This window comes from Malaclemys terrapin, chromosome 9, assembly GCF_027887155.1.
Source record: "Malaclemys terrapin pileata isolate rMalTer1 chromosome 9, rMalTer1.hap1, whole genome shotgun sequence".
Taxonomy (NCBI): domain Eukaryota; kingdom Metazoa; phylum Chordata; order Testudines; family Emydidae; genus Malaclemys; species Malaclemys terrapin.
The window spans coordinates 4,897,740-4,921,520 of record NC_071513.1 but is presented as its reverse complement, the minus strand read 5'-3'; the positions used below and the strand labels follow the sequence as shown (position 1 = coordinate 4,921,520).

General features: G+C 48.7%; 1 protein-coding gene across 2 annotated transcripts in view; it reads right to left on the bottom strand.

Annotated features, from left to right (window-relative positions):
- Positions 1 to 1,214: 1,214 nt before the first annotated feature.
- The window catches only part of FHL1 (four and a half LIM domains 1), a 56,173-nt gene continuing 33,606 nt past the window's right edge, over positions 1,215 to 23,781 (bottom strand). The window contains exons 1-6 of one of the 2 annotated variants that reach the window (XM_054040256.1): positions 21,961 to 22,070; positions 8,421 to 8,602; positions 6,749 to 6,926; positions 5,468 to 5,637; positions 4,653 to 4,839; positions 1,215 to 2,242 (exon numbers count right to left, since the gene is read on the bottom strand). In XM_054040256.1, the coding sequence (XP_053896231.1) occupies positions 2,088 to 2,242; positions 4,653 to 4,839; positions 5,468 to 5,637; positions 6,749 to 6,926; positions 8,421 to 8,602; positions 21,961 to 21,982 (894 nt within the window). In that variant the 5' untranslated portion in view covers positions 21,983 to 22,070 and the 3' untranslated portion in view covers positions 1,215 to 2,087. Of the gene's footprint in view, positions 2,243 to 4,652; positions 4,840 to 5,467; positions 5,638 to 6,748; positions 6,927 to 8,420; positions 8,603 to 21,960; positions 22,071 to 23,781 lie in introns of those variants that run through there. The other variant, XM_054040257.1, reaches the window with a different exon arrangement.

The window sequence follows — 23,781 nt, the reverse complement described above, 5'->3', positions numbered from 1 at the left end:
GTAGAATTAAAATATACAAGGGGATAGTTCTGCCATTTTAAGTAGAAACTAACATTGACAGACTAGAAGTCTCATAGGTAAGTGATTATCAGCAACTCCCTTGCCCTAAACTATTACTAGTCTGAATGTCTGAGGTCCATTGATCATTAACTGGATGAATAATGGCATCTTACAAATTAACACCAGTTTAATTACCAAGAGGATAAATCATTTCCTTTAATGAAGTGCCAAACAATAGGATTTGGAGAAGATAAATTTGTACCTTGTCACTGTTAAACTTGACACTCTTTCCTTTCTCCAAGTATAAATCCTGTCACAAAAACCCATCTTCAGTACTGTTTAGTGTCACTTTGTAGTGCAACACAGCTTATATTTTCTTTTTATTAGACTGTTAAATTCTGGCCTCTACATTAATCTGGTAAATTCTGAGGTGACGCTTGTCTTTCATCATAAAGTTCAGTGAGCCTTATCGCTGCTGTGAAATTGAAAAAAGTTTCAAAAAACTGAGTATTTCAGGTCCATAGGGCTTTCGTTTTGTTCAAAGATCAAAGGGGCCGTAGAATGGCTCTCTAATTTCCATGGTTTTTGGAGGTCTGAAGAAACTGTAACTGTGCTCCGGTTTACCTTGCCTCTGCTAATACTGATTACGCTGCTCAATACAAGGCAATGGTTTGAGCTTTGAATAAGGTCCTGTAGCAGAGCATAGAGAACAACAAAATATTCTTTTTGGATTCCAGCAGAGGAGGGAATAGTCATACCCCATCCCTGTGTGTTTGAGGCACTGCTCAGCTCCCTCCATCTCCCCACTGTAGCGGTCATCCTCAAAACCTTGTGTTTGTTCGTCTCCTTCTATCCCCCTGAATCACAATGGGAATTCAGGGAGTTGAGATGGCTTAACGTTGCTCAGGCTGCTCAGTTTATTTAAAAATCGATTACATCTGGAAGAGGGATTTCAGAGGGACGGACACCAATTTGAGGTTAATTTTCCAGTAACTCTATGTTGGCCACAGGTACATTTAAATACGCTCTTGGCAGTGAAGGTGTTGGCACTCAGTGTTAACTGCAATGGGGGAAGGAGTGGTCCTCAAAACAGGTAAGTTCAGTTTTGCAGTGTAATGGGGAGTAGGGGTGTCTTAATGACTTTGACACACACTCCTTGATATTTGTTTCCTACAAAAACCAGTGAAGAGAAACAATCGTCCAGAGTTCATGAATCCAAACAAGCATTAATCCAATTTTTATTAGGTCTTAAAATAACATGTTGGCATGGTAGGAGAGCTCTCCTACCATGTTTGAAAAATGCATATACATTCATTGTATGTTATGCTTCAAAGAATAACTTCTTGAAGGTGGTGAATTAGTAAACCAGGTGTAGACAGTATAATTAAAGTAAAAAAGCTGGTAAGCAAAACCCTCTGACAAGCCAATTTAAACTCAGGACTAAACCTTAAGTTAAAATTGCCATAAATCTGTTTTAGCATTCTCCCTAGCTAAACCACAATAGCAAAACATTATAAACAAAGCCACACCATATACTTGCGGTAACTTGCTTTATAGGGTAGTATAAGCAAAGGCATTTAATGTCTGTATATAAAGTACTCATGAACGTATAATTGCGAAGCACCATATCTATGATCCTGGGTGTGATCTTTACATCTCCTTACTGATGGTTTTGGGGGTTTTGTTTTAATGGGTGCAGAGGTTGGTTTGTTCCTTGTCAAAAACCACTTCATTAAGTGTCAAACTTCAACTTAAGTTACAAAATCAGCTTTTGTTTTACTTTGTGCTACTCATCATGCAGAAGAGGCAATATTTAAGGACCTAAAATTCTGGCACCTCAAGCTTGTGTGTTAATGGTGGTCATGAAAGCAAAGTTAATATTGCAGCTGAGTAAGTTTTGTTACTGCAGAACCTTAAAATCTAAAATCAAACAAGCTGCACTATGCTGGGCCTGGAGGTCTGAACCAGTCTGTAAAATGGAAGAAGGCAGGTTTAATAGGCAAGTGCCTTTAGCAGGCCTTTCTGAAGCAGCTCAAATACAAGAGCAAGGCTCCAATCCATTTTACAGCAAAGGCTGAGGCTTCTCCTTACAGTCTATGGGGACAGTCAGCGCAGTAAATTTGCTCATTATGATAGACAAAGCGCCTGTTAGCCAAAGGACGGGCACACTTGGTACACTTGAAACAATAATCATGCCAGGATTGGCCTTCATGGCTGACCACAGTGGATCCTTTTCCAAATCCTATTTAGAAAGATAGAGGGAGTTACTACAGAACGTAATTAATAACATTCCTTTCAATAGAAAGTAACTTGTTCTTAACGTTTAGTGACTTAGAGGGAGACTAGAGTAGTTGGTTGCTTTCCAAGAAAGAACAATGTTCCCTCACCTGTATAAAATCAGCCACACCTATTAAGAGCTGGACTTGGTCCCAGATGCTTGGCTCTGCTCTGCTCTGCTCTGTCTTGTCTTGTCTACCCCAGCAAACCATTTCAAACTCTGCTGGTAAAGGACTGGTGAAAACCCCAGCAGTTGGAATGCAGCTCTTTTGGTGCAATCAGGCCCCTTTAAGTTTCAGCAGCACCTCACTGCCCACATTGTCCTGACAACTTCCATTTTTAAACCTGGTTTGTTTCAAAATTAAAAAAAAAAAAAAGAATCCTCTTCTCCCAGACCACTTAAAGCTTGTAGGACTACACTTGAGGCAAGATCAGAATCAGACCCTGAGTGGCTTAGTCCCACCTCCTCTAGCACTGGTCTCCTGTCCAGTTTTGCCAATCCTGCAGTGAAAAGCCTTTTCTTCTGTGTGTCCTTCCCTCTAAACCCAGCCTTCCTCCAGCTCTTTCCAATCTCCCTGTAAAACAGCTTTTAATACATGTGCTACTCCTACGGGAATTCTGCACAAAAAAATAAACAATTCTATGCACTATTTTAAAATTCTGCATATTTTGTCAAAATAACATAATATAATCAAGCTGGTTTCAATTATTTTGCTAATTTATTTAAACTATCATACAATGGATGGGGAATGGGAGGGGGGAGCATTAGAGGAAATCACCAACCCCCTTTTGTCTAATAGTAATGTAGCTAGTATTGACCCTTTACTTCTAGTTGTTAGTCAACAAATATATGCAGCCATATGCTCAGTGTTACATCACAGGCAACTGAAGAGCAAGTGAGGGCTGGGGACTCAAACTCACAATTTATACTGGCTACTGATCATCTCCAGAAAGGTCAGTAGTAAACAGTTCATGGAGACCAGTTCTAATCACTAAAGCACCAATAATCATTTATAAGGCCATATGATCCTTTACACCACTCTAGCAATGTAAAGGAGCCTTAACATTTGTACATCTGTTTTATACTCCTGGGGGAATTCACTAAGCAAGCAGGCTGCTACATTCTGCTCTGCCTGAGGGAACAGCGCGTGACCCACACCTACATCTTTAGAAACACCCCAAAGTCCTGCCCCTCCATGCCAAGTGTGCCGCAATAGCAAGCAAGAGGGACAGAGTGTCTCTGTCTCGCGTGCATGACTGCCCAGCCCCCCCCCTCTCCCCGCTGGTGATTTACATCTCTACCAGCTGCTCTGGGTGCCCAAACCAACCTGCCTGTACTGCCAGGGAGGAGGGTACATGACTGCTCTTGCAGCTTCCCTGTCAGAAGTCATTTTTCTGCAGGGAAGCAAAGAAATCTGTGGGGGGCATGAATTCTGCGCAAGCGCAGTGACACAGAATTCCCTTGGGAGTAATGTGCATGCATAATGCCCCTTGCTTAATTTAAACTTAAGGAATTTGGGGACCTTAACTGTGATCCCCCCTCAGCTGGCTGTTCTAATACTCTGACTTATGTTCTGCTTATGAACAAGTCTTAAGGCCTCCATCAGAGTGGGCCCCAGCGTGCTAGGTGCTGTACAATGTATTCAAGACAGTCCCTGCCCCAGAGTTTGCAAGTGACCAGACATAACCGGTGGATAAGGCAAACGAGCAGGTGCAGTGAGGGAGATGGTAGAAATATAGCAGGCTGGGATCAGAGCTACTGCCTGGCTAAAAATGTACACAGCTTGCTCCCTGCGTTGCCATTCTCAGACTGCGGTTTTGTACGTGCCGTGTGGGAGATGGGAGCTGAGGAGGGATTTGGAGGATAAGGTGGTGGCTTTAGGGAAATAGTTATTTTCCAGTAAGTTCTATTCCTTTCTATGGATTTTTTTAGATCTATGAACTATCAAATCCCATGCCTGCTATCAGAATGCTCTGATAGGTCCAAAAATCACCCCCTGCTTTCCACTTCATTCCTGTATCCAATTAGCCACAAGGAAGCAAACTAGCATCGTGTTCCAGTTCTGCAGATTTAGGTCACTTGTTACTTAAAACGCGTGTTACAGTTTGGTTTCTTGCTGCTGTTCTACATCACACACATTGTATCCACCTACCTGCCTCCTGTTTTCTTACTATCATTTATTACACCACTTTTAGCCCAAATGAAGGCCACCTGCTTCTGTCTATTTTAAGCCTATTCTTCTGGAGACTGCCCTGGGGGTGGTCAGGGTGAAGGGGTGAGAAAGAGCCTAGACAAATCCTTAAGAGGGAGGAAGGGCTGGATAAAACAACGCTGCCTTTGCTGAGTCTCCGTATGCACTAACTGACCAACCTACCTGTAATGGGGTTCTTGCAGCCAGCACACTTCTTGGCAACATATGTCTTGTAGCAATCAACACAGTAGAACTGATCCTCCACAGCGGTGAAGCGTTTCCCACCAATCTGCTTTGAGCAGCCAGTACAGATGAAGCACTCTGAATGCCAAGGCTGCTCCTGGTAAGTGATTCCTCCAGAAGTGATGGCCTAGGGCAGAAATGAACATAAGGGAAGCGTTCGGCTGTAACTATCACTGCCAATCATTAGAGGTAGGACAGCTGGGTTTCAGAACTGGGGTGAAGGAGCTTGCTACGGTTAGGTCTCGTGTGGGGTTGGGTTCCCCTGTCCTCAAAGGGCAACAGAGGGATTTCCCTTCTTTTGAGAGGTTTTTGCCTAAAAGACACCAGCACAAAGCTGGCTGAGTTTCTCTGTGCTGAACTCTGATCAGCCAGGAACATCCAGGAAATTTTCTCAGCCGTTAGTGTTACAGATATTTTACAGCACCAGCTTTGCACTAATGATTCCAGTAAAATACATCAGCAAGCAACAGCTGTCCACTTTTTAGCCGTGGAAGTGAGGATGTTATTCGTTATGCAGGGAAGCTTTCCTTCTGACGAAGGAATCAAGAGACTAAGCCCAAATGCCTTTGCTTAAATACTGGCGTCTGGAAAAACGAGGACAACTGCAGTGAAATCTTTGCTCAATCTGATGATTTTCTCAATTAAAAAAAAAAAGGTTAAGGTTAGTCCAGCTCGTTCTCCTGCTCCTCTGCTCAACTCAATGCTCCCGTAGGCAAAGGGCCCCTTCCCAACCCAAGAACTGCATGGTGACTTACATTCTTGCACTTAACACACAGCTTGGCAAACTTATGTTCGTGGCAAGAGACACAGAAGATCTCCTCTCCTTTGGGGAAGAAGCTGCCGGTTCCTATCACTTGCTTGCACTGGCTGCAGGTGAAGCATTCCTTGTGCCAGAATGACTTCTTGTATTCAACATTTTGGTCTCCTGCAACAGAAAGCAATTTGTACAGCCCACGTGGGTCACTCTTAGTGCTTTCAGGGTAATTCGCCAGCGGGCCGCGAGACATTTTATTTACATTGACCATCCTCAGGCACAGCTCCCGGTGGCCGCGGTTCGCCGCTCCCAGCCAATGGGAGGCGCAGGAAGTGGTGGGGGTGGGGCGCCACAATGCCAATTGGGACACTTATGGCCAGCAAAGTTCGGCATCAACCAGGCTGAGCTCGTGAAAATGTGGGTTCTGGTTCTGCTGCCTTAATGGAAGCTGAGGGCTTGCCAAAATCCTGGCTCTGGTGCGCTCCTCCAGGGAGCCATTGTCGTTTTTAAGGGACCAGGATTAAAAACCAAGTGCTAGGGAAAGTATAAGCACAAGGCTAAATCACAGACAGAAAAAGGCAAGGGCTTATTTTTAATTAGACCGTGTAAAGCTGGAACTAGCTAGGCACGTGCCAGTCACCCTGCCCCTTGAGCACTGGCTTGCATAGCTCCTGACTGGGGGGTTAGGCCATGACATGGTTCTCTCTGTTTTCAGGAGCAGGTCCATCTTCCTGAGCAAGTCAGCCTGGTGCACGGCCATTAGCTGCTGCCTTCCGTGGCTTGTGCTGGATAGGACCCCTAGTCAGAGTTAGATAAGGTGACCAGCTAACAAGTGTGAAAATTGGGATAGGAGGTGGCACAGGCGCCAACTTTCCTTGGCACCAGTGGGTGCTCCCGCCCCCTCCATACCCCTATTGGATCCCTCCCCTTCCCCGAGCGCGCCGCGTTCCTTCTCCTCCCCCCTCCCTCCCAGCACTTGCCGCGCAAAACAGTTGTTTTGCGGCGCAAGCGCTGGGAGGGAGGGGGAGAAGCAGGACGCGGCGGCGCGCTCAGGGGAGGAGGCAGAGTGGAGGTGAGCTGGGGCGAGGGGTGGATCGGGGAGCTGCCGGTGGGTGCAGAGCTGCCCCGGAGCACCCACGGAGTCAGTGCCTATGGGAGGTGGGGGTAATAGGTCCCTGTATAAGACAAAGCCCCAGATATCAGGACTGCCTCTACAAAAATCAGGCCATCTGTTTACCCTCGATTTGGACTATACACCAAGCTGGGTAACTAGCAGCAATACCTGCAATAATAGCTTTGAAGCAGCCTTTGCATTTGTTTGCACCCTCAGTGGCGCTACAGCTGCTACACCAAACTTTATTGTTTTCCTTTAGCATGAAGGGCTCGTTAACCAGAGACGTGTAGCACTTAAAGCAGCGGAAGCAGTTATCGTGCCAGTAACGGTTTTTGAAATGCAGCTCCTAGGAACAACAAGAACAAAAATGCATCATTGTACCGTGCCATAAACTGCCTGCATCTCCTAAAGCACGAACGTTCTAATGCCAAGATTTCACAATACTGTCGCACCTTTTCACTCCAAATACGTCCCCACTTTATCTACCAACACACGCACGTGTCTAGCCTGACTGAATGCAGCCAGCTCTGGGGTGGAGGACAGAAGCCAACCAACCACCAAACAGCACACCAGTGGAAGAACAAGAACTATTGGTCATGGACACCAGGATAATATTGGATTCTTTAATAGCCCTCATAATATACAGGCGCTTGGTTTTTAAGATCTCATTTGAAAGGTCCACATGGGGTAGACTGCACAGTACTTCATCTATTTCTCTCTGACGCACCGAGTGGGGCCTGGCACACTTTGAAGCTAGGTTCCAGTGAGGGAAGGTGTTTCAAACCCAGTGCAATATACGCCCCTTGGAGAGTGCATGGGCCTTTGCTGTCACCAAGCTCCCTGCAGTCGGAGGGGAGCTGGACTTTCCCTCTTAGTAAAATTCTAAACGAGGCCTAAATCACAGAAAAGTATTTGATTTACTGGCGCTGCCTTAAAGAGGAATGTGGGCAGCTAATCTTCCTTGCTAACACAAGGTTATTCTGTGCAAACCCCAGCAATAGTTGTTGCTGGGCAAATGGTGACATTTTCCTGGCTGAATGTGGGGAAAGTATCTGTTGCGCAGTTTTGCCCCTTTTCACTGCACACACACGTACCAAAGAAAGTTACATTTAGCCCAAGCCCATCTTACTAGAACCTTGGATTGCCCAGAAAGCACCCCCAAAGTGGCAGCAGAAGGCCAGAGCTGACTGACACATGCTGAACACATGCCCCATAACAGTTTTTCAAATAAAAATTTCCGGTAAGAACAGGACAGGAAACTACAGCTGAAAGTTGTGTGTGGGGAAAGGATCTTCTAGCCCTGGGGCATCTAGCGCCACCTACGCTGTCCCTCCAGAAGCCTGACCCTCTTTCTCCAGGCCCACTCACGTTACACGCCGTGTACCTAGCCTCTCTTCCCCACTCGATCCAAAAGGATCTATCAAGTCTGCCCCACCAACTCTCCTCCCTGCTCCCTTTGCCCACTCCCAGGCTGGTCCCTTCTTTCAATCCACCCCTTGCGCTGGGAACAGCCTCCCCGGCATTGTTCTCCAAGTGCCTTCCATCAGCTCCGGTCCTGAGCCGCTGAAGGCGTTCCTGCGCCATATAGCGATGTCTGCACGACCAACGCCGTTCCTCCTCCCACTAGCACTGACCCTGCCAAGCCACGGCTTCCAAACACCCCTCCCCCACTTTATTTTAAAAAGTCAGTGGGAAAAAAAGTCAAATGGGGACAGTCAAACCGCCTGCCATCTGGCCCCAGGACAGTGCCCGCCCCACACCACAATCCAGTTGGAAGCCCCTGGCCACTACTTTGGGACTGTATTGTCGTAGGGGTCATGTGGGCAGCAGCCCACTGTACCTTGGAGTCAGCGCCAATGGGTTTCTTGCACTCGATACAGGTGTTGGCACAGAATTTTTCAAAGCACTTCACGCAGCAGTGGCGGCCCTCCTTCTGCACATACTTCTTCCCGTGCAGCGGGTCGCGGCAGTAGTGGCAATCAAAGCGCTCCGACATGGTGCCCACGGTGTAACTGCTGGGCCCTGCAGGGGGAAAGGAGGATAAATTGTACTCACCGCGCCAGTCCAACACACGTCAGATGCGCCTGCCCTAGCGCTGGACCCCCGGCTGCCTGCCTCTCCATGACACACCTTCATGTGACAGCAGGACTTGTGTTGCCAGGGGCCGCCTGCCAGCAAGGCGAAGCATGTGATACAGCAGCAATTTCACCACCAGCAACGTTCTTCCAGGGCATTTAATGGCAGGTGGCACAGAGCTGTTCATGTCGGGGGCCAGCGGCTCTAAATAAAACCTGACCTAGACAGCACAAAATAGACAGGTTTGGGAGCATCTTCAACCAGCAGCAGGTCATGGTTGGGCTTTGCCAAGTAGCTGGCTCACGGCAACGCATTACAGGGCCTCGCGCCTGGCTCACAGCCTCCTCCCACCCCTACCACAACAGGCAACGGGCCGTCAGTATTGTGCTGTGCTCGTGCAGTATACTCAACAGGTACGTAAACCACACCCCCAATGTTTCTTACACACCCATCATCACAAGCCGTGCAGCCAGCAGTAATGCAGTGCACACACTCAGCCGTAGTATGAAAAAGAAAATGTTTGTTATGTGCTACAATGTGGACCAGGGTTTCTAACAGCAATGATTGCTGCAAAGTCTGCACGAGCCCCTTCACAGATGCAGGACGCTGTAGACTCAGAGCTGCCTCTATAGCGTCACCGTTTTTCCCTTGCCTGTCCCTTGGGGCCACAGCCATGTTCACTGACATCATCTGCCTCCCTGGTGATGGCAGGTTGAAAATTGTGTAGGTGTGTGCACGTGTATCTATGCAGTCAGGGTAAGGTCTTGCGACTCAGGAACAACACACACACACACACACATACACACTTTATTCCTATCACAGCTACAGGGTTCTTGAGGGAACACTGGCACACTTACCCTCTGTTGCCACCAGAGGGCATCTCATACCCTGCCTGTGAGATGGGTGATACCTTCACAAGCAGGCCAATGTGCCCCACTGCATCAAGGAGCCACTGATACCCCCTCCATTGTTACTGATGGGCTTGCACACAGGGGCAGATTAAGATTTCCTGGGGCACTGGGCCAGAGCAAGTGGGGGGGGGGCCCTTCCACCTGCAGTCCCGCCTCCATTCCGCTCCTTTCACCTGTGGCTCCACCCTTTATGCCCCTTCACCGGGGCCTGGTCCCTGTTCCATACAGGGTTTCCCCCCCCCCATTCCGCCCACCCCACAACTCGTTTGCTCTTTTCTACACTCCCCCGCCCCACCCCACTGCAGCCCCAAGCCTGGAAAAGCTCTGTCCCCATGCCACAGTAGGGAGTGAGAGCTCCTCCAGGCTCCTCCTCCTCCTCTGGGCCTCTGCCACCCCCCCCCGCACACACACACTTTTGCAGGGAACCAGAGTCAGGAGGGGGGTGCTCTGCAGGGCTCCCCCTATCCCACAGCTTCTGCCAGGGACGGGATCCAGGGGCATGGGGGCTTCCCCGCCCGGCACCCGCCTAGGGCCCCTGCAAACCGCCATGTGGCTAATCTGCCACTGTGTGCCTCTGCTCCAAAATTTGAATTTTGCCAGTGGGAGCAAAATCCAAAAACTTCAGTTTTATATTTGATCTTTGGGGAGCCGGGGATGGAGGGAGGAGGGGGACTAAATTTAAGCCAATAAAAGAAAGGTACTTCACTCACAGTAACCCGAACATACACAGATTGATTCCTACAGCTTGTACCTGGTAATTTAAGAATTCAAGGAGTTCTTCACAATTTAACAATAAAAAGAGAGAAAAAAACACCTTGATCATCCCCCTCCTACGTTTTATATCACCCTCCAGGAGCTGGCTGGGATGTGTGAGAGGTAGGATGGCCTGGCATTAAGACACAGAAGCAGGAGTCAGGCAATCTGTTAATTCCTGACTCCGTCATTATTTCAGTGAGGACTTGAGCAAGGGGTACTTGAGTATGTTTCCAACTGCATCCTGCATTGGTCTTAGGTTTAACATGAAGAAAAAATGAGCGAGAAATTGCCCCAAAGTAAAGGAAACATGGCTCTGCTAACGTGTGACCGCTTCCTCTCCGTCGTTACAGGGATCCAGCAATAGAAATCTGGCTGCTAGCTTACATTTTGACCCTGGCCCCAGACTTGCAGGAGGCAGATGTGATGCTCTCATGACTCCGTAGAATTTTCCACTGGAAGTAACGTTTGCCAGCTGAGTTGCACCTTGGCTGGGAGTCAGGGCTCACCCACCATAGATGTCCAACCCTGGCTGGTGGGTCCCTGCTCAATACCCCAAGGACAACTTGTGTTCCTGTTCCCTATACTTATCCACAGGTAGAAGCCAGGGAAGGTTTCTGTCACCATGGCATATAAGCATCTGCACTGAGACACAACTCCCTGTAGTCATGTGTCTAGGGTCAGCAGGGGTGTATGTGAAAATTCCTTGCAAAACAATTAGTCTTCTGACCATGGGGACGTAAAACAGTCTTTGCTAATTTATCCTGACGGGCTGCTTCCCTCAGTTACACTCAGCAGTGTTTTTTCAGCTTGCTGTAATGAAAGTGTGAAGTAAACAAGAACTTTTCTCCTTGGCAATAGCTGGGCAGAGAGATGAGGCTGAGTCCTGTCAACAGACAACGCCAAGAGGAAATTCAATTATTGGCTCTTGATAGCCCTAAAGCGGGGGGGCGGCAGGAAAACAGAATTAGATTAGACAACGTAAACGCTTCCTGTTGTTGTTGCCGAAGCCTGTGCTCACTGCCTCTTCAGCTCCCCACATGCTGGCTTTTCAGGGGCCAGGAAGAGCATGCTACAGGGGAAAAATACTCAGAGAGAGAAAAATGCTACGCCCGAGCACGTGACACTAACCCCCCCATGGAGTTCAGCCATGTTACTCAGGATGGGGCTCTAGAAGCCCTTTGGAAGTACGGATGGCCCAGGGGCTAGGCCCCTCGCCTGAGACTCTGGCGCAATGCTCAGCTCAGCCTCCCCCCACAAGGAAGGCGCCTTCTGCTGAGTCTCCAGGGCCCTGTCTTGTTCCCCCTCTATTATCCACCAGTCCACAGAGAGAGCCAGGTGCCCGGGCTCCACTGCCAGCTACACCCAGCTGTATCTCGCCTTTCCACAGTTGCCACCGACCGTCACAAGGATGTCGTGAGGCCTGCAAGAGCCCAGCAGCTAGGCGAAGAGCAGGTGGCTCAAATGAAACCCAAACAAGCCCCCTGTAATCTAGCTGCAAGAGAGAAATGCTTCACAGAACGAGCTGGGACGCTGCGTCATTCCCTCCCCCGCTTCCATCAAAGGCAGCTGTCACTCATCGACCTTATGGTGCAAAGCCTCCGGGGCCTGCTCAGTTCTTGGCTGGGGACTTGATCCTGCAACGTGCTGCTCACGCTGGCCACGATTCAGCAAAGCATTCTGGCACATGCTACACCTGAGGTTAAAGCAAGAGCTTCGCTGGATCAGGGCTACGGTGCTCAGCATCTGCAGGACTGAGCCCTAAACCTGGGAAGGCCAGGTAGCATAAACGGTGCATAAATGGTCTTCCAGCTCCAGGGTCCTTGGAAACTGCCCCTTCCTGCCAGGCAAGAACCTGGCCACTGCGGGGCACACGTTCATCCCTTCCAGAGCTCACGCCAGCTGGGGCTGAATGTGGCTGCAACGCACAGGCTCCAGCTATTGCAAAATGTGGCTGCTTGCCTCCTCCATGGGAAAAGCCACCTGGAGCATATTAGCCTTGTGCCCTCTGGTGGTGGTGCCCACTCTGCCTGTGTTGGCAGGTCAAGGCACTTTCTCGGGCATCACAGCCAGGATGTCAGTCATTGCAGCTCCATCCATGCCCTCTGGGCCAGTGCCTCTTTCAAAGGCCCTAGGAGACACGTGAGGGCCAGACACAGTGTTCTTGGTGGTGGGAGGACAGAGGAAGTTGGACTGATTCAGAATCTGAGCAGGTTTAGGGCCTGTGGCAAAATCCCCTTCTTTGAGAAAGCTTTGCCACCATCCCCCAGACAGACAGCAGAGGGAAAAGGGAAATGATGGATGTACATCCCAAGTGGCGCCTCCTTGTAAATATGCCCTGACATGGATCAGATCCTAAATTAAACCCTAACCTGGGAGGCAGAGCGTCTGGCACCTTCCTCTGAGTACCTGGGCCCTGCTGGAGATGGGATACTGGATTAGATGGCCCCCAGGTCTGATCCAGCCTGATTATTCCTAGGTTCTTACCAGGGAAGAGAGACTCCATGAAGTTCATTAGGGAATGTCTACACCGCATCTAGGAGCAAGCCTCCCAGGCCGGATCCTCAGACTGGTGCTAGCAGGACTCGCACTAGCTATGGCTTGGGTTGGAGCTTGGGCTCTTGGGTCTGGGGAGGGGGAGGGAGAAGGAGGGGCTTGACAGCCCGAGCTCCAGCCCAAGCCACAATGTCAAGGCAACATCTACAGCACACTAGCATGACCCCTGCTAGCGCACGTCCCTGGACCTGGGCTGGGAGGCTGGCTCCTATATGCAGTGTAGACAGACCCCACTATGCAGCTCTACTTTGCCTGGGAAGCCCTTACATACGCTGGTGGTGGGCACCCTAGAAACCCTCAAGAGATTCAAGCTTTGAGCCTGCTAATTTACCATACTCTGAAATTACTTCTTTGAAGAAAAAGGCACCCAATACTAGACGTTTACACTAGCGCTCCCAGCACCAGTTCTGCCACAGGTCATCTACTGAACCAATTCAAGTAGGACAGGGTTACACATAATGTGCATCAATTCAAAGAAACTGCAACGGTGCAAGGCAAATGCATTGGCTGCTATTACTGCGGTGTACTGGGGTGAGCTCTGCAGCCTTCTACTACTGCGGTGTAGTGTCAGACCTTCCGAGCTGCAGTTACCCTTTGAAAAAACAGCGATTGGGCTTTTGACTGATGTTTTTGGATGCACAGCCTGCCTGATCCCTAGGCCTCATGAAATTCAGTGCCATGTGCAGGAACTGGGACAGACCCAGATTCCCTTATGGCGTCGTTGCTCCTCTTCTGGGTCACAGACGGGGCCCACAGGGAGGGGGCAGGACTAGGTAGGGGCAGAAGAGGTAGGCAAACCTCTCGGATTGGTGCAAACCTTCAAGGAAGTGGAGTTTCCATGGCAATCAGGCAGCAGGGGTCCCTTTGACCCTTGCTATTTATTGCTGAAGTGCTCTGAGGGCAGCAGATGTCGGTGTTTTGACAGCTAGAGGACTTGTTCGTGCCCCTTTCTCTCTGGCCACTCGCCAGTCCCAAGTGACTGGTAATTTTCCACTAATTGCACTATCAGAAATGACAAGCTAAGGGCTTGAATCCTAGTCTACTGAGGTCAATGGGAGCATTGCCTTTGGTTTCGGTGGGAGCAGGAGCAGGCCCTAGCCATCAACATCAACTTAACACCAGCAGGTCGGTTGATCTGTTGTGTCTCATTAACTACAAACCAACCAGCAGCAAAAGTTACTTTCCTCACCAAAGGAGACAGAGCAGTGTTGAAAGGAACGCTCCTTGGCTGCCAAGCTCCGGAGGGGCCTCTCTGGAGTGAACCTGCTGTTTCCTTCATCCTTGCCTGATGCTCCCTGCTCAGGCCGCACATTCATGTAGGTGGCCATCGGGTCACACTGGATTCAATTTCTTCTGATGTTATTAACACATTGAAATATAAACGTAGGAGGCGGAGGGGGTGGGCTCGCACTCACTGGTGCGGCCTAGGTTTTCAAGAGGGAGAAACCTCCTTTTTGTCTCCTATTTGGTTTCTGGGCTCCTCCAGCTTTGGGTAACATCCTGCTCCCAGTCCCATCTGTGCAACCCCCCTGACTAACGTAGAACACACATGACGCATGCGCGGCGCGCTCCGAGAATTCCCATCAGACAGTCTCCTCCCTTGTTTGAGAGGGGAGGGGAGCTGATGCACACCGAGAGATGGGCGCTGCACAGGGAGCCAGTGGCAGCGATTACAAGAGAACTTCCCCTGTCTCTGTTCTCTTTCCATTTTCATAAAATAAAGCCCACGTAGCTGGGCGAACAGCTTTTTATTGGGACCAAGGTCCGTTTTCCTGTCTGGACACACTGCCTTGCCAAGGTCAGCGGGACAGCGAACTCCTGCTGACAATGCAGCGTCGAGCCCATGCACATCCTGGCACTGAGCCAAACCGAAACTTGTAAACCGATGAGAAATATGGGAACTATGTTGACAATGGCCAACTATGTGCGGCCTTGTCAGCCGAACAGGATTTATTTGAAAGAAATTGAATTAAGTGCAGTCCAGGGCAGGCAGCATTGGATCATTTCTTGATCTTAGTTTTATGATCCCCTTGAGCAAGACCACATAACTACAAACCTATGGCCCTTCCTTGCAACCGCGTCGCTGAACCTTACTGCATCATGTACTAACAACAGACAACAATGCTCCCGTCCCAGCTTTAGTGTCTGCAAACGACACACACGGCACCAGCTAGTCCTGGCACACAAAAGCAAAGGCACCAGCACACAACTCCTGCCAGAGTCTAGCTACCAGAGGTTCCGTTTTTTGTAAGCAGAGGGACTATTTATGGCCTGGAGCATTCCCAGCCATCCCCCAACCCACATATGGAGCACATCCCCTGTGCACAGGCGTATGTGCGCGCGCACACACACATACACAGAAAGAAACCCAGGCACCTCTGCAGAGCCTCTCTGTGTGGAACTGGGCCTATCCTGAGGCCGTATGACCTTTCCCACGGAGTCCCCACTCCCCAGGGCCACTGTGGACCGAGGGAGTCCCCAGTAGCATGGCTCCTAGGCTGCCATGGAGCTGGCGGGCTCAGGGAGGAGGCACAGTGCCACAGCATGGATGACCTGACACCCCCCACTCCCCTCCACCCCGTACTCGACTGGAGACTCGGCAGCAGCCACAGCAGTTCAGTATTTTGGAGAAGAGAGATTTGTTTCCCCTTAGTCACTTGCCCCATTACAATCCCCACCACTAAAGGTGCCCGAACTTCCAGGGACTTCAACCCTGACCCTGTTGTCTGGAAAGTAATTGCATGTCATCGATCGCAAACCCCAGGCTGGATGTAGGGAAATACCAGGATTCCCTCCTCTCCTGGTCTCTGTCTTCCTTCACCTGTCTTTATTTCAGCGCACAGCTTCACAGAGTTGCATTACACAAGTTGCTCAGCGGCTCTCCAGTGTACAGTATGGACCAATGCCAGGGCAACACATATCCTATAGCAATGCAAAGTAGCTCTCCACACGTCAAAGCAAGCACTAATCACAGGATACAATAACGTCACAGGTGCAGTACATACTTCAAGAGCAAGACAGTGTGGTGCATGTGTTCATAGAATCACAGACTTTAAGGTCAGAAGGGACCATTATGATCGCAGTCTGACCTCCTGCACAACGCAGGCCATAGAATCTCACCCACCCACTCCTGTATCAAACCTGTGTTTGAGCCACTGAAGTCCTCAAATCATGGTTTAAAGACTTCAAGGTGCAGAGAATCTTCCAGCAAGTGACCCATGCCCCACGCTGCAGAGGAAGGCAAAAAAAACCCAGGGCCTCTGCCGATCTGCCCTGGAGGAAAATTCCTTCCCGACCCCAAATATGTTCTAGCTTGAAATAACCTTGAACGTGTCTTCTTGGGATGCAACTGTTCTACAAGCTAATTTTTTCCTGACCATGGTGTCTAGCTGAAGGGAGTTTGAGAAGCATTGTTTAACTTCAGAAGTATCACACACGCATCATCAGAATATATTGCAATCCATATTTTCCTTCATGTAAGGGGACTGTTGCCCCCTTACTAACATTCAGTGGGGTGTTTTGGTTGCTAGCTCCCAGCACTAAAAGGGGCGGGGTCGATGGCAAATCAGGACCCTGAGACTGACAGTCCCCAGGAACAATGGGGAGAGGCCAATGCTCCAGATCAGCCTGATTGACAGGGCGGGCAGCTAATCAGGGAGTCAGGAGGCCAGAGGAGTCCCGTCCTCCTTGTGAGCTGGAATGGCCTGGGTCAGACAGAGTGGGGCCAAGCTAAGGAGAGAGCAGGGGCCTGAGCTAAGCTGCTGGAAGCAGAGCTGCAGCCCCAAAGCCAGAGCACAGCCCAGAGAGAGCAGAGCTGCCCTGGGGGCAGAGCTGCAGCAACCAGAGCCAGAGGGGCCAGACAAGAAGCCCAGGGAGCTGAAGGCAGAGCAGCAGCAGCAGCCGTGCTGAGGCCGAGTGGAGCTGGAGCCGGGGCTGGAGCAGTCTGGAGCCGTGTGCAGTCCGAGTGTGGTGAGCAGCTGGAGAGAGTGAGGGGGACCCTGGGCAGTGGGCCCAGCACAGGGAGACGCCTCAGCCAAGAGGCTCTGCAGGCCAGACTTGCAGGGGGATCATAACCCCGACCAGGTGGGGGTGACGCTGGTGAGAACGGTCCTGCCACCTAGAGCCTGAGAGCGTGTGGCCACCGCCCGAGCAAGTGTCCGACCCGCAGCGTCTCTGCAGCACAGCCAGGGCCTGAGAAGGAGCCTGGGACCTACAAGGAACAGACTGTGACCTGCCCTGATGTTCCAGAGACACTGGTTGTGATGTTCCCGGCCACAGAGCGGGGTGATGTGTTTTCCTTTAACCTTTCCCATTTTTCCTTATTCTTTTTTAAAATTAATTGTTAATTAAACAACTTGTATTTGCTTTAAATTGTATGAAATGATCAGTGGGTCAGGGAGGTGCCCAGTGCAGAGAGAGTACCCCGGAGTGGGGACACCCTAGCCCCTGTCCTAGGTGACCACAGCAGGGTTGGGGGTCGAGCCCCCCAGGAATCCTGGGCCCAGACAGGAGAGTGGAAGGGGAGTCCTCAAGGGCAGGGAGGCCTCTGGGTAAAGGAAGTGGGAGCGAGGACTCGGATCCTTTCGCTAGCCCACTTCACCGGGGTAGTGCAGAAGCCAGGAAAGTTCCCCACAATAGCGGGACCATTCCCCCACTTACATTCAGCTTTACATATAAACCAATCACTGAGGCAAGAAAATACTGATTGGGAAACAGGCACTCTCGTTAGAGTGTGTATGGTAACACCCATTGTTTCATGTTCTCTGTGTATATATATATATTCCTACTGTATTTTCCACTGCATGCATCCGATGAAGTGGGCTGTAGCCCACGAAAGCTTATGCTCAAATAAATTTGTTAGACTCTAAGGTGCCACAAGGACTCCTGTTCTTTTTGCGGATACAGATTCACCCGGCTGCTTCTCTGAAACCTGACTTGAATGACTTTCCCACCTGGGCTGATCTCCATGAGGGGAGGGATAAGCTATGTGTGGACGTGTGGGGGTGTGAACTGCCAGAAGAGGATTTGCTACACTACCTGCCAACTCCTCAAACTCCCTTGAGAGCCTCAAGTAATAACAAGAGTCCAAGATATCCAGTGACACCTGTAATCCCCTTTTTGTTACTCTTCCAAGAGCTCAGACTTCACTGGGAGCAGCAGCACCGATTTTCCTAAAGCAGCTCCAGAAACTAACCCTGTCTTAAGCTAGGTATTGAGTTCCCAGCAGCTCTGGCAATGCAATGCCCAGCCCTCACTCCCTGGTGAGCTGGGCTACCGCTGCGGGGCAGCAGGCCACACCAATGACCTTATCACATGTCAGCAAATTGATGTGAAAACAAGTTACAATTGAGCTGTAAATCCACCTGACCAAAAAGGTGCCAATTAGCTGATTGTGCAAAAAGAGCATCTGCTCCTTTTCCACTGCCACCCCTCATTTCATACACACCAATCCTTTTCACCCTCTAGAACGTCTTGGGCACTGTCACTGTCAGGACCGGCTCCAGGGTTTTGGCCGCCCCAAGCAGCCAAACAAAACAAAACAAAAAAAGCCGCGATCGCGATCTGCGGCGGCAGTTTGGTGGGAGGTCCTTCGCTCCAAGCAGAAGTGAGGGACCGTCCGCCGAATTGCCGCCGAACAGCTGGACGTGCCGCCCCTCTCCGAAGTGGCCGCCCCAAGCACCTGCTTGGTAAGATGGTGCCTGGAGCCGGCCCTGGTCACTGTGCTAAGCATGCCTCAGCTTCCAGGGTGAGCTTTCTGTTTGGCTTTATCGTCAGCAATAATTCTACAATACGGTAAACAGCTCTGTATTTCTTAATACGTTCCCTCCAAAGGAAACAACGCCAAAAAGCATTACTTACAATGTCATTTGAAATTGGGTGCAAGGACGATTGCAGTCCTACAAATAAACACTGCTTAGAATGACATGCTTGAGCAAGCTCTATCTGCGAGCAATACACAATATCCAGGGCTGGGTAATCAACTTCTCTCTGTGAACATTAATTTCTAAACCCTTCTGCAAGTCCCTCTCTCTCCCCCCAAACATAAGAACATTCGTTTTCCTGGCTTTCCTGGCCTCCAGCTTGATTACCTGGAATTCAGTCTGGCTATATAAAGCAACACGTCATAGCAATGATTTGCAGACCACATTTAACAGAGGAAACTTAAGCATAACCGATAAGCAGAGCACTTAGCATAGGAGGTGTGTTAATGTCTCCAGGGAGCATGTACACATGTGATAAAGCTTTAGACAGGAACTCAAAGGTTGGGCTGTAAAAATGAATAGGGAAACTGCGCTTAAACTTTATTAACCTGTTTGCCACTTAGGAAGGAAGATGAGACCTTAACCTACTAACCTTCTCTTGGTATGTTGATACATTACAGACATAGTCTCGGTTCTTTTATTGCCAACTTCTGTTGATGGAAGAGGCAAGTTTTCAAGCTTCACAGAGCTCTTCAGTAACAGTAGCCCAGCTCACCAGGGAGTGAGGTCTGGGCATTGCGTTGCCAGAGCTGCTGGGAACTCAATACCTAGCTTAAGACGGGGTTAGTTTCTGGAGCTGCTTTAGGAAAATCGGTGCTGCTGCTCCCAGTGAAGTCTGAGCTCTTGGAAGAGTAACAAGAAGGGGATTACAGGTGTCACTGGATATCTTGGACTCTTGTTATTACTTGAGGCTCTCACAGGAGGCTGAAGAAGAGCTCTGTGAAACTCAAAAGCTTCCACAACAGCAGCCGGTCCAATAAAGGATATTACCTGACCTGCCTGGGACCAACACCGCTATAACAACACTGCAAACAGTATTCTCTGGCTGCTGAGGATGTTTTCTTTCAATGCTAGCGTCAATCAGTGCAGCTTCAATGACGGCAATGGGGCCAGGCTGAGGTACGGCAGCTGAGGATCTGGCCCCAGGTGTAGGATCTCAGCTACTGTACTCTGAATCCCTTCATGCAATGCCATCTGGTTTGCTATGAACCGCAAAGGTGCCAAAAGAATACACTTGAAAGGAAGGACCCTTCCCTTCATCGGTCGTGAGGCATGAAGTTAATAGCTCCTCTTGTAAAAGGGGATTGCAGGCTGGTGGTACGGACCCCTGGCAAACCGGAAAGAGAGAGAAAAGAAGCACTTAAGGTTCATTTGTGCAAGGAGATTAGCCAAAAGCAGCGTTCTTCCATTTCAAAGTGTGTGTGTGTGTGTGAGAGCAGCGTTCTTCCATTTCAAAGCGTGTGTGTGTGTGTGTGTGTGTGTGTGAGCAGCGTTCTTCCATTTCAAAGCGTGTGTGTGTGTGTGAGCAGCGTTCTTCCATTTCAAAGCTTGTGTGTGTGTGTGTGTGTGTGTGTGTGTGTGTGTGTGTTCTCACCCAGCACACTCTACAAGCTACTATGTTGATAAACGAGAGGTGCTTTTATTAAGACATAGGCTACTGCAAGTTCCTCACGCATTTTGCAATTTCTATGCAGCCCCATCACCACAGGATCTGAGCACCTCACAGGTATAACACTGGTCCCTCACAACACCTCTCTGAGGTAGGGAAGTGCTAGTAACCCAGGTTTACAGATGGGGATCTGAGGCAGAGTGACTGAGGCCATAACCCTGCAAACTCTTAACTTTGGCCATGTGAGAAGCCCCACTGAAGTTAATGGGGCCCCTGACATGCACAAGCACTTACAGGATCAGGACCTAAGCCGCTTGATCACAGTCATGCGGGGAATCTGTGGCAGAGCAGAAAATTGACGCCAGATCTCCTGAGTCCCACACCAGTGTCTCTCGTCCACAAGACCAGTAAGAAGAACCTACCATATAGTAACACATGTGGCATAGTTGGAACCGTCTTCACTATTGAGTGTGTGTTTTAATAATAAATTGCTAGTTAACAAAATATAAATGTCTTGCTAAAATCTAAATGAAACAAGTGGCTCTATTAACTCAGAGGTGCTCAAAGTGATGCCACCTACATTAATTTTTACTTTAGTATAAAAAATCCGAAGTACCAATACTTCGCTCTGTAGGAATATTGTACACGTACTACACAAAGGACAGCTGAGACTCTGGGCATGAGCTGGGCTACATTCCATACCTTTCCCCTCTAAGTTTGAAAGGATCTTGTATTCTCATCGAATTAACTCTTAAAGGGCCGTGAACTCCATTTGTTCCATGTGTGCAGTTCAGATTGGTGTCAGCCGGAGCTGGGCTACAAACAGAATACAATATATTCCCAGAGCCGAGCCACTTGCGATGAGAGTCAGAATGGTAAAAGCAGTTGTCATCTTTAGACTGTGGCTGTAACAATGCACTGGACCATTAAAAAAAATCAGTTAACTTGAGGAAATTGACCAAATTATTAAAATGTCTAACACCCATCAAAATCCCAAACAGCGGCCAGCCGGTTTAGGTAGGGCATTTTCAGTGAGCTCCTCACCTCAGGCTGTAAGCCATGAAATATGTGTATGCTAAGGGGTACACACTAAACGTGCTTGCTTAACTCCCATCAATGTACATGGGAGCGAGAACCCTACTCTTTCTGGCTACTGCAGAGGGACTCTCTGTTTGATCAAGGAGGCTACCACTAACACAGAGAAGAAATGCGAAGTAACCACAATCCTTCCCCTAAAGTGTAGCAACCCATCTGTGGTTATATTCTCTACCTCCCTCCATTCTCCGCTGCTGTACATTTCCCCTACTACCAATGATAATGCCAAAGCCAGCACATTCCATAGTTAATATCCACACGCCATTCCCCTCCCTCCCGCCCCACATTTGGGGATCATTTGATAGCTTTACTAAAATCACAGTCGAACCGCAGGCTGCCCACTGTACTGTATAGCAAAGCATTTACTATTTAAAACCATTTCAAAAGAGCTTAATCAACAATATCTTTGGCTACACAGTGTAATAACGTCTATTGTTGCAATCCTAAATGGTTATCATTAATTACAGCTTGCCAATTGTTCAAACCACTAAGAATGTACTAAATAAAGAATCACTGTTATGATACAATATCCTGCTACCAAAACAAGTTGCACAATATAAAGGTATTTTAAACACAGGACTGGCACTTATTAAATAGCCTATGGTATTTCCATTTTACCTGAATGTCTGTGGTAAGCCATTATTACGGGAACAAATTCACAGGCAGCCCCTTAGACAACTGAGTTCAAGAGTTTCTCGGCTGATAAGAATGTGTCTCGTTTGATAACATACATTTAAGGGGAGGCTATTAATACAGAAAGACCCACCCGCAGTTGTCCCCTCCCCAGAGATCACAGATTAATCCCAGTCAAAAACTCTTACCATTTTAGGTGATCCAAGGGAGAAGAATAGGATCTGGTGAAAGTACCATAAACAACATATAAATACCTGCACCACTACTTCAGCATCCAAATTAGTTTTAAAGGCAGAGAAGCACTATAGGAACTTGACCTCTCTGCTAAAGTACAATTTGGCCTTGGCTTTAGAAATAGCTTACAACTGTTAGAACATGTTAACCTAATGTACAGACCCAAACGGTTTGGGGCCGTGCTGTCTCAGTTATACTAATTCGGAGTTATTCTTTATTTAAAAAAAAAAAATAGGCTGACTGCAAAATATTTAAGGGCCAGCTAAAAAAACAGAATTAGTTAAAAATGCCATTCGTAGATCCCCATTAGCTCTGCTAGGTCGAGGGGGGAAACCACAGTTAGGCATGCCAGAACCCAAGGCCCCTTAACAGTGAATAGGGCACAAATAGGGGGAATTTACATGCACTGAAGATTTACTTCTGGTATTTAAAATCCTGCATAACTTAATGCAATTAGTTTTCACAACTACAGCTGAGGCTGGCCTGCTACTGTCTTTATAATAAGCCCCATTTCTCAAGTATTACCCACTAGTTTACATGTGAAGTGGCAGACAGCTACATTAGCAGAGGCCTGAACACCACAGGAACAGCTGTTTCTTTCCAGGCATGGCAGACAGACAGGGTGATCAGTGGTCTGAGCTCGGGGCTGGAAGCCAGGAACTCCTGAATTCTAATCCTGTTTATGACACTGACTGACTGCGGGGCCGTGGGAAAGTCTGTTAACCTCTCAAGCTCAACTTTCCCCTCTCACCTACTCAGAGGGAGCTGTGAGTATCAGGGAGCTAACATGGCAATTCTTTTCAACAAGGCCCATCTCTGTGGCCCCTGCACTTTGCACAGCAATTGGACTAGAAAGTGCTAAGTATCATTGCCGGTATTGTTAGGTATGCTGCAAATATCTGGAAAGTCTCCTATTTTAACTACAGGAAGGTTGGCCAAGTACCACACTGATGCGTACAATAGTCACACCAGTCAGCTCTCCTCTGCCGGGAGCTTCCAGGCTGCAAAGATACAGTACCGTAACCAGCCTTCTTCACAACTGTCATTTACGTCTAAAAGTTTCATCATATTGCTTGAAATGACCAGGTTTGAAAACATTCATTTCCAGAATGGCAAAAAGAGTGGATCCACTTATTGTTGATCCAGCAGATTGTTCATAAGAAACTAAAATGCTCTGGCTAAGAAAATTCTCCCAGTCAACATATCAAACTCTAGCAAATTGTTCTTGTGGTTCACGATGCCGTGGGAATCAGAACAATTGGCATTTTTAACTGAGCCGGTCTCCTTCCATATAAACAGTATACAGAGCGGATTGTTTTGGCAAGGTGTGTGGTGTTCACATGGATAACCATTCTTATTGCTGTTTTAGTAACTCTCTGGCATACCACTCCCCATAGGGTATGTGAGTGCTGGTGGTTCTTGCCACATTCCAGCTTGAGTAATTATAGCCTCCCTAAAATATCCTCTGTAATTTCAAACAGATTTGGTATTCTTCACTTCCTGGCCTAAAGAGCTGTGTAACATTCCTGTGCAATGTTAAACAGCTATCACGTTCCACCCCAGAGATGGCTG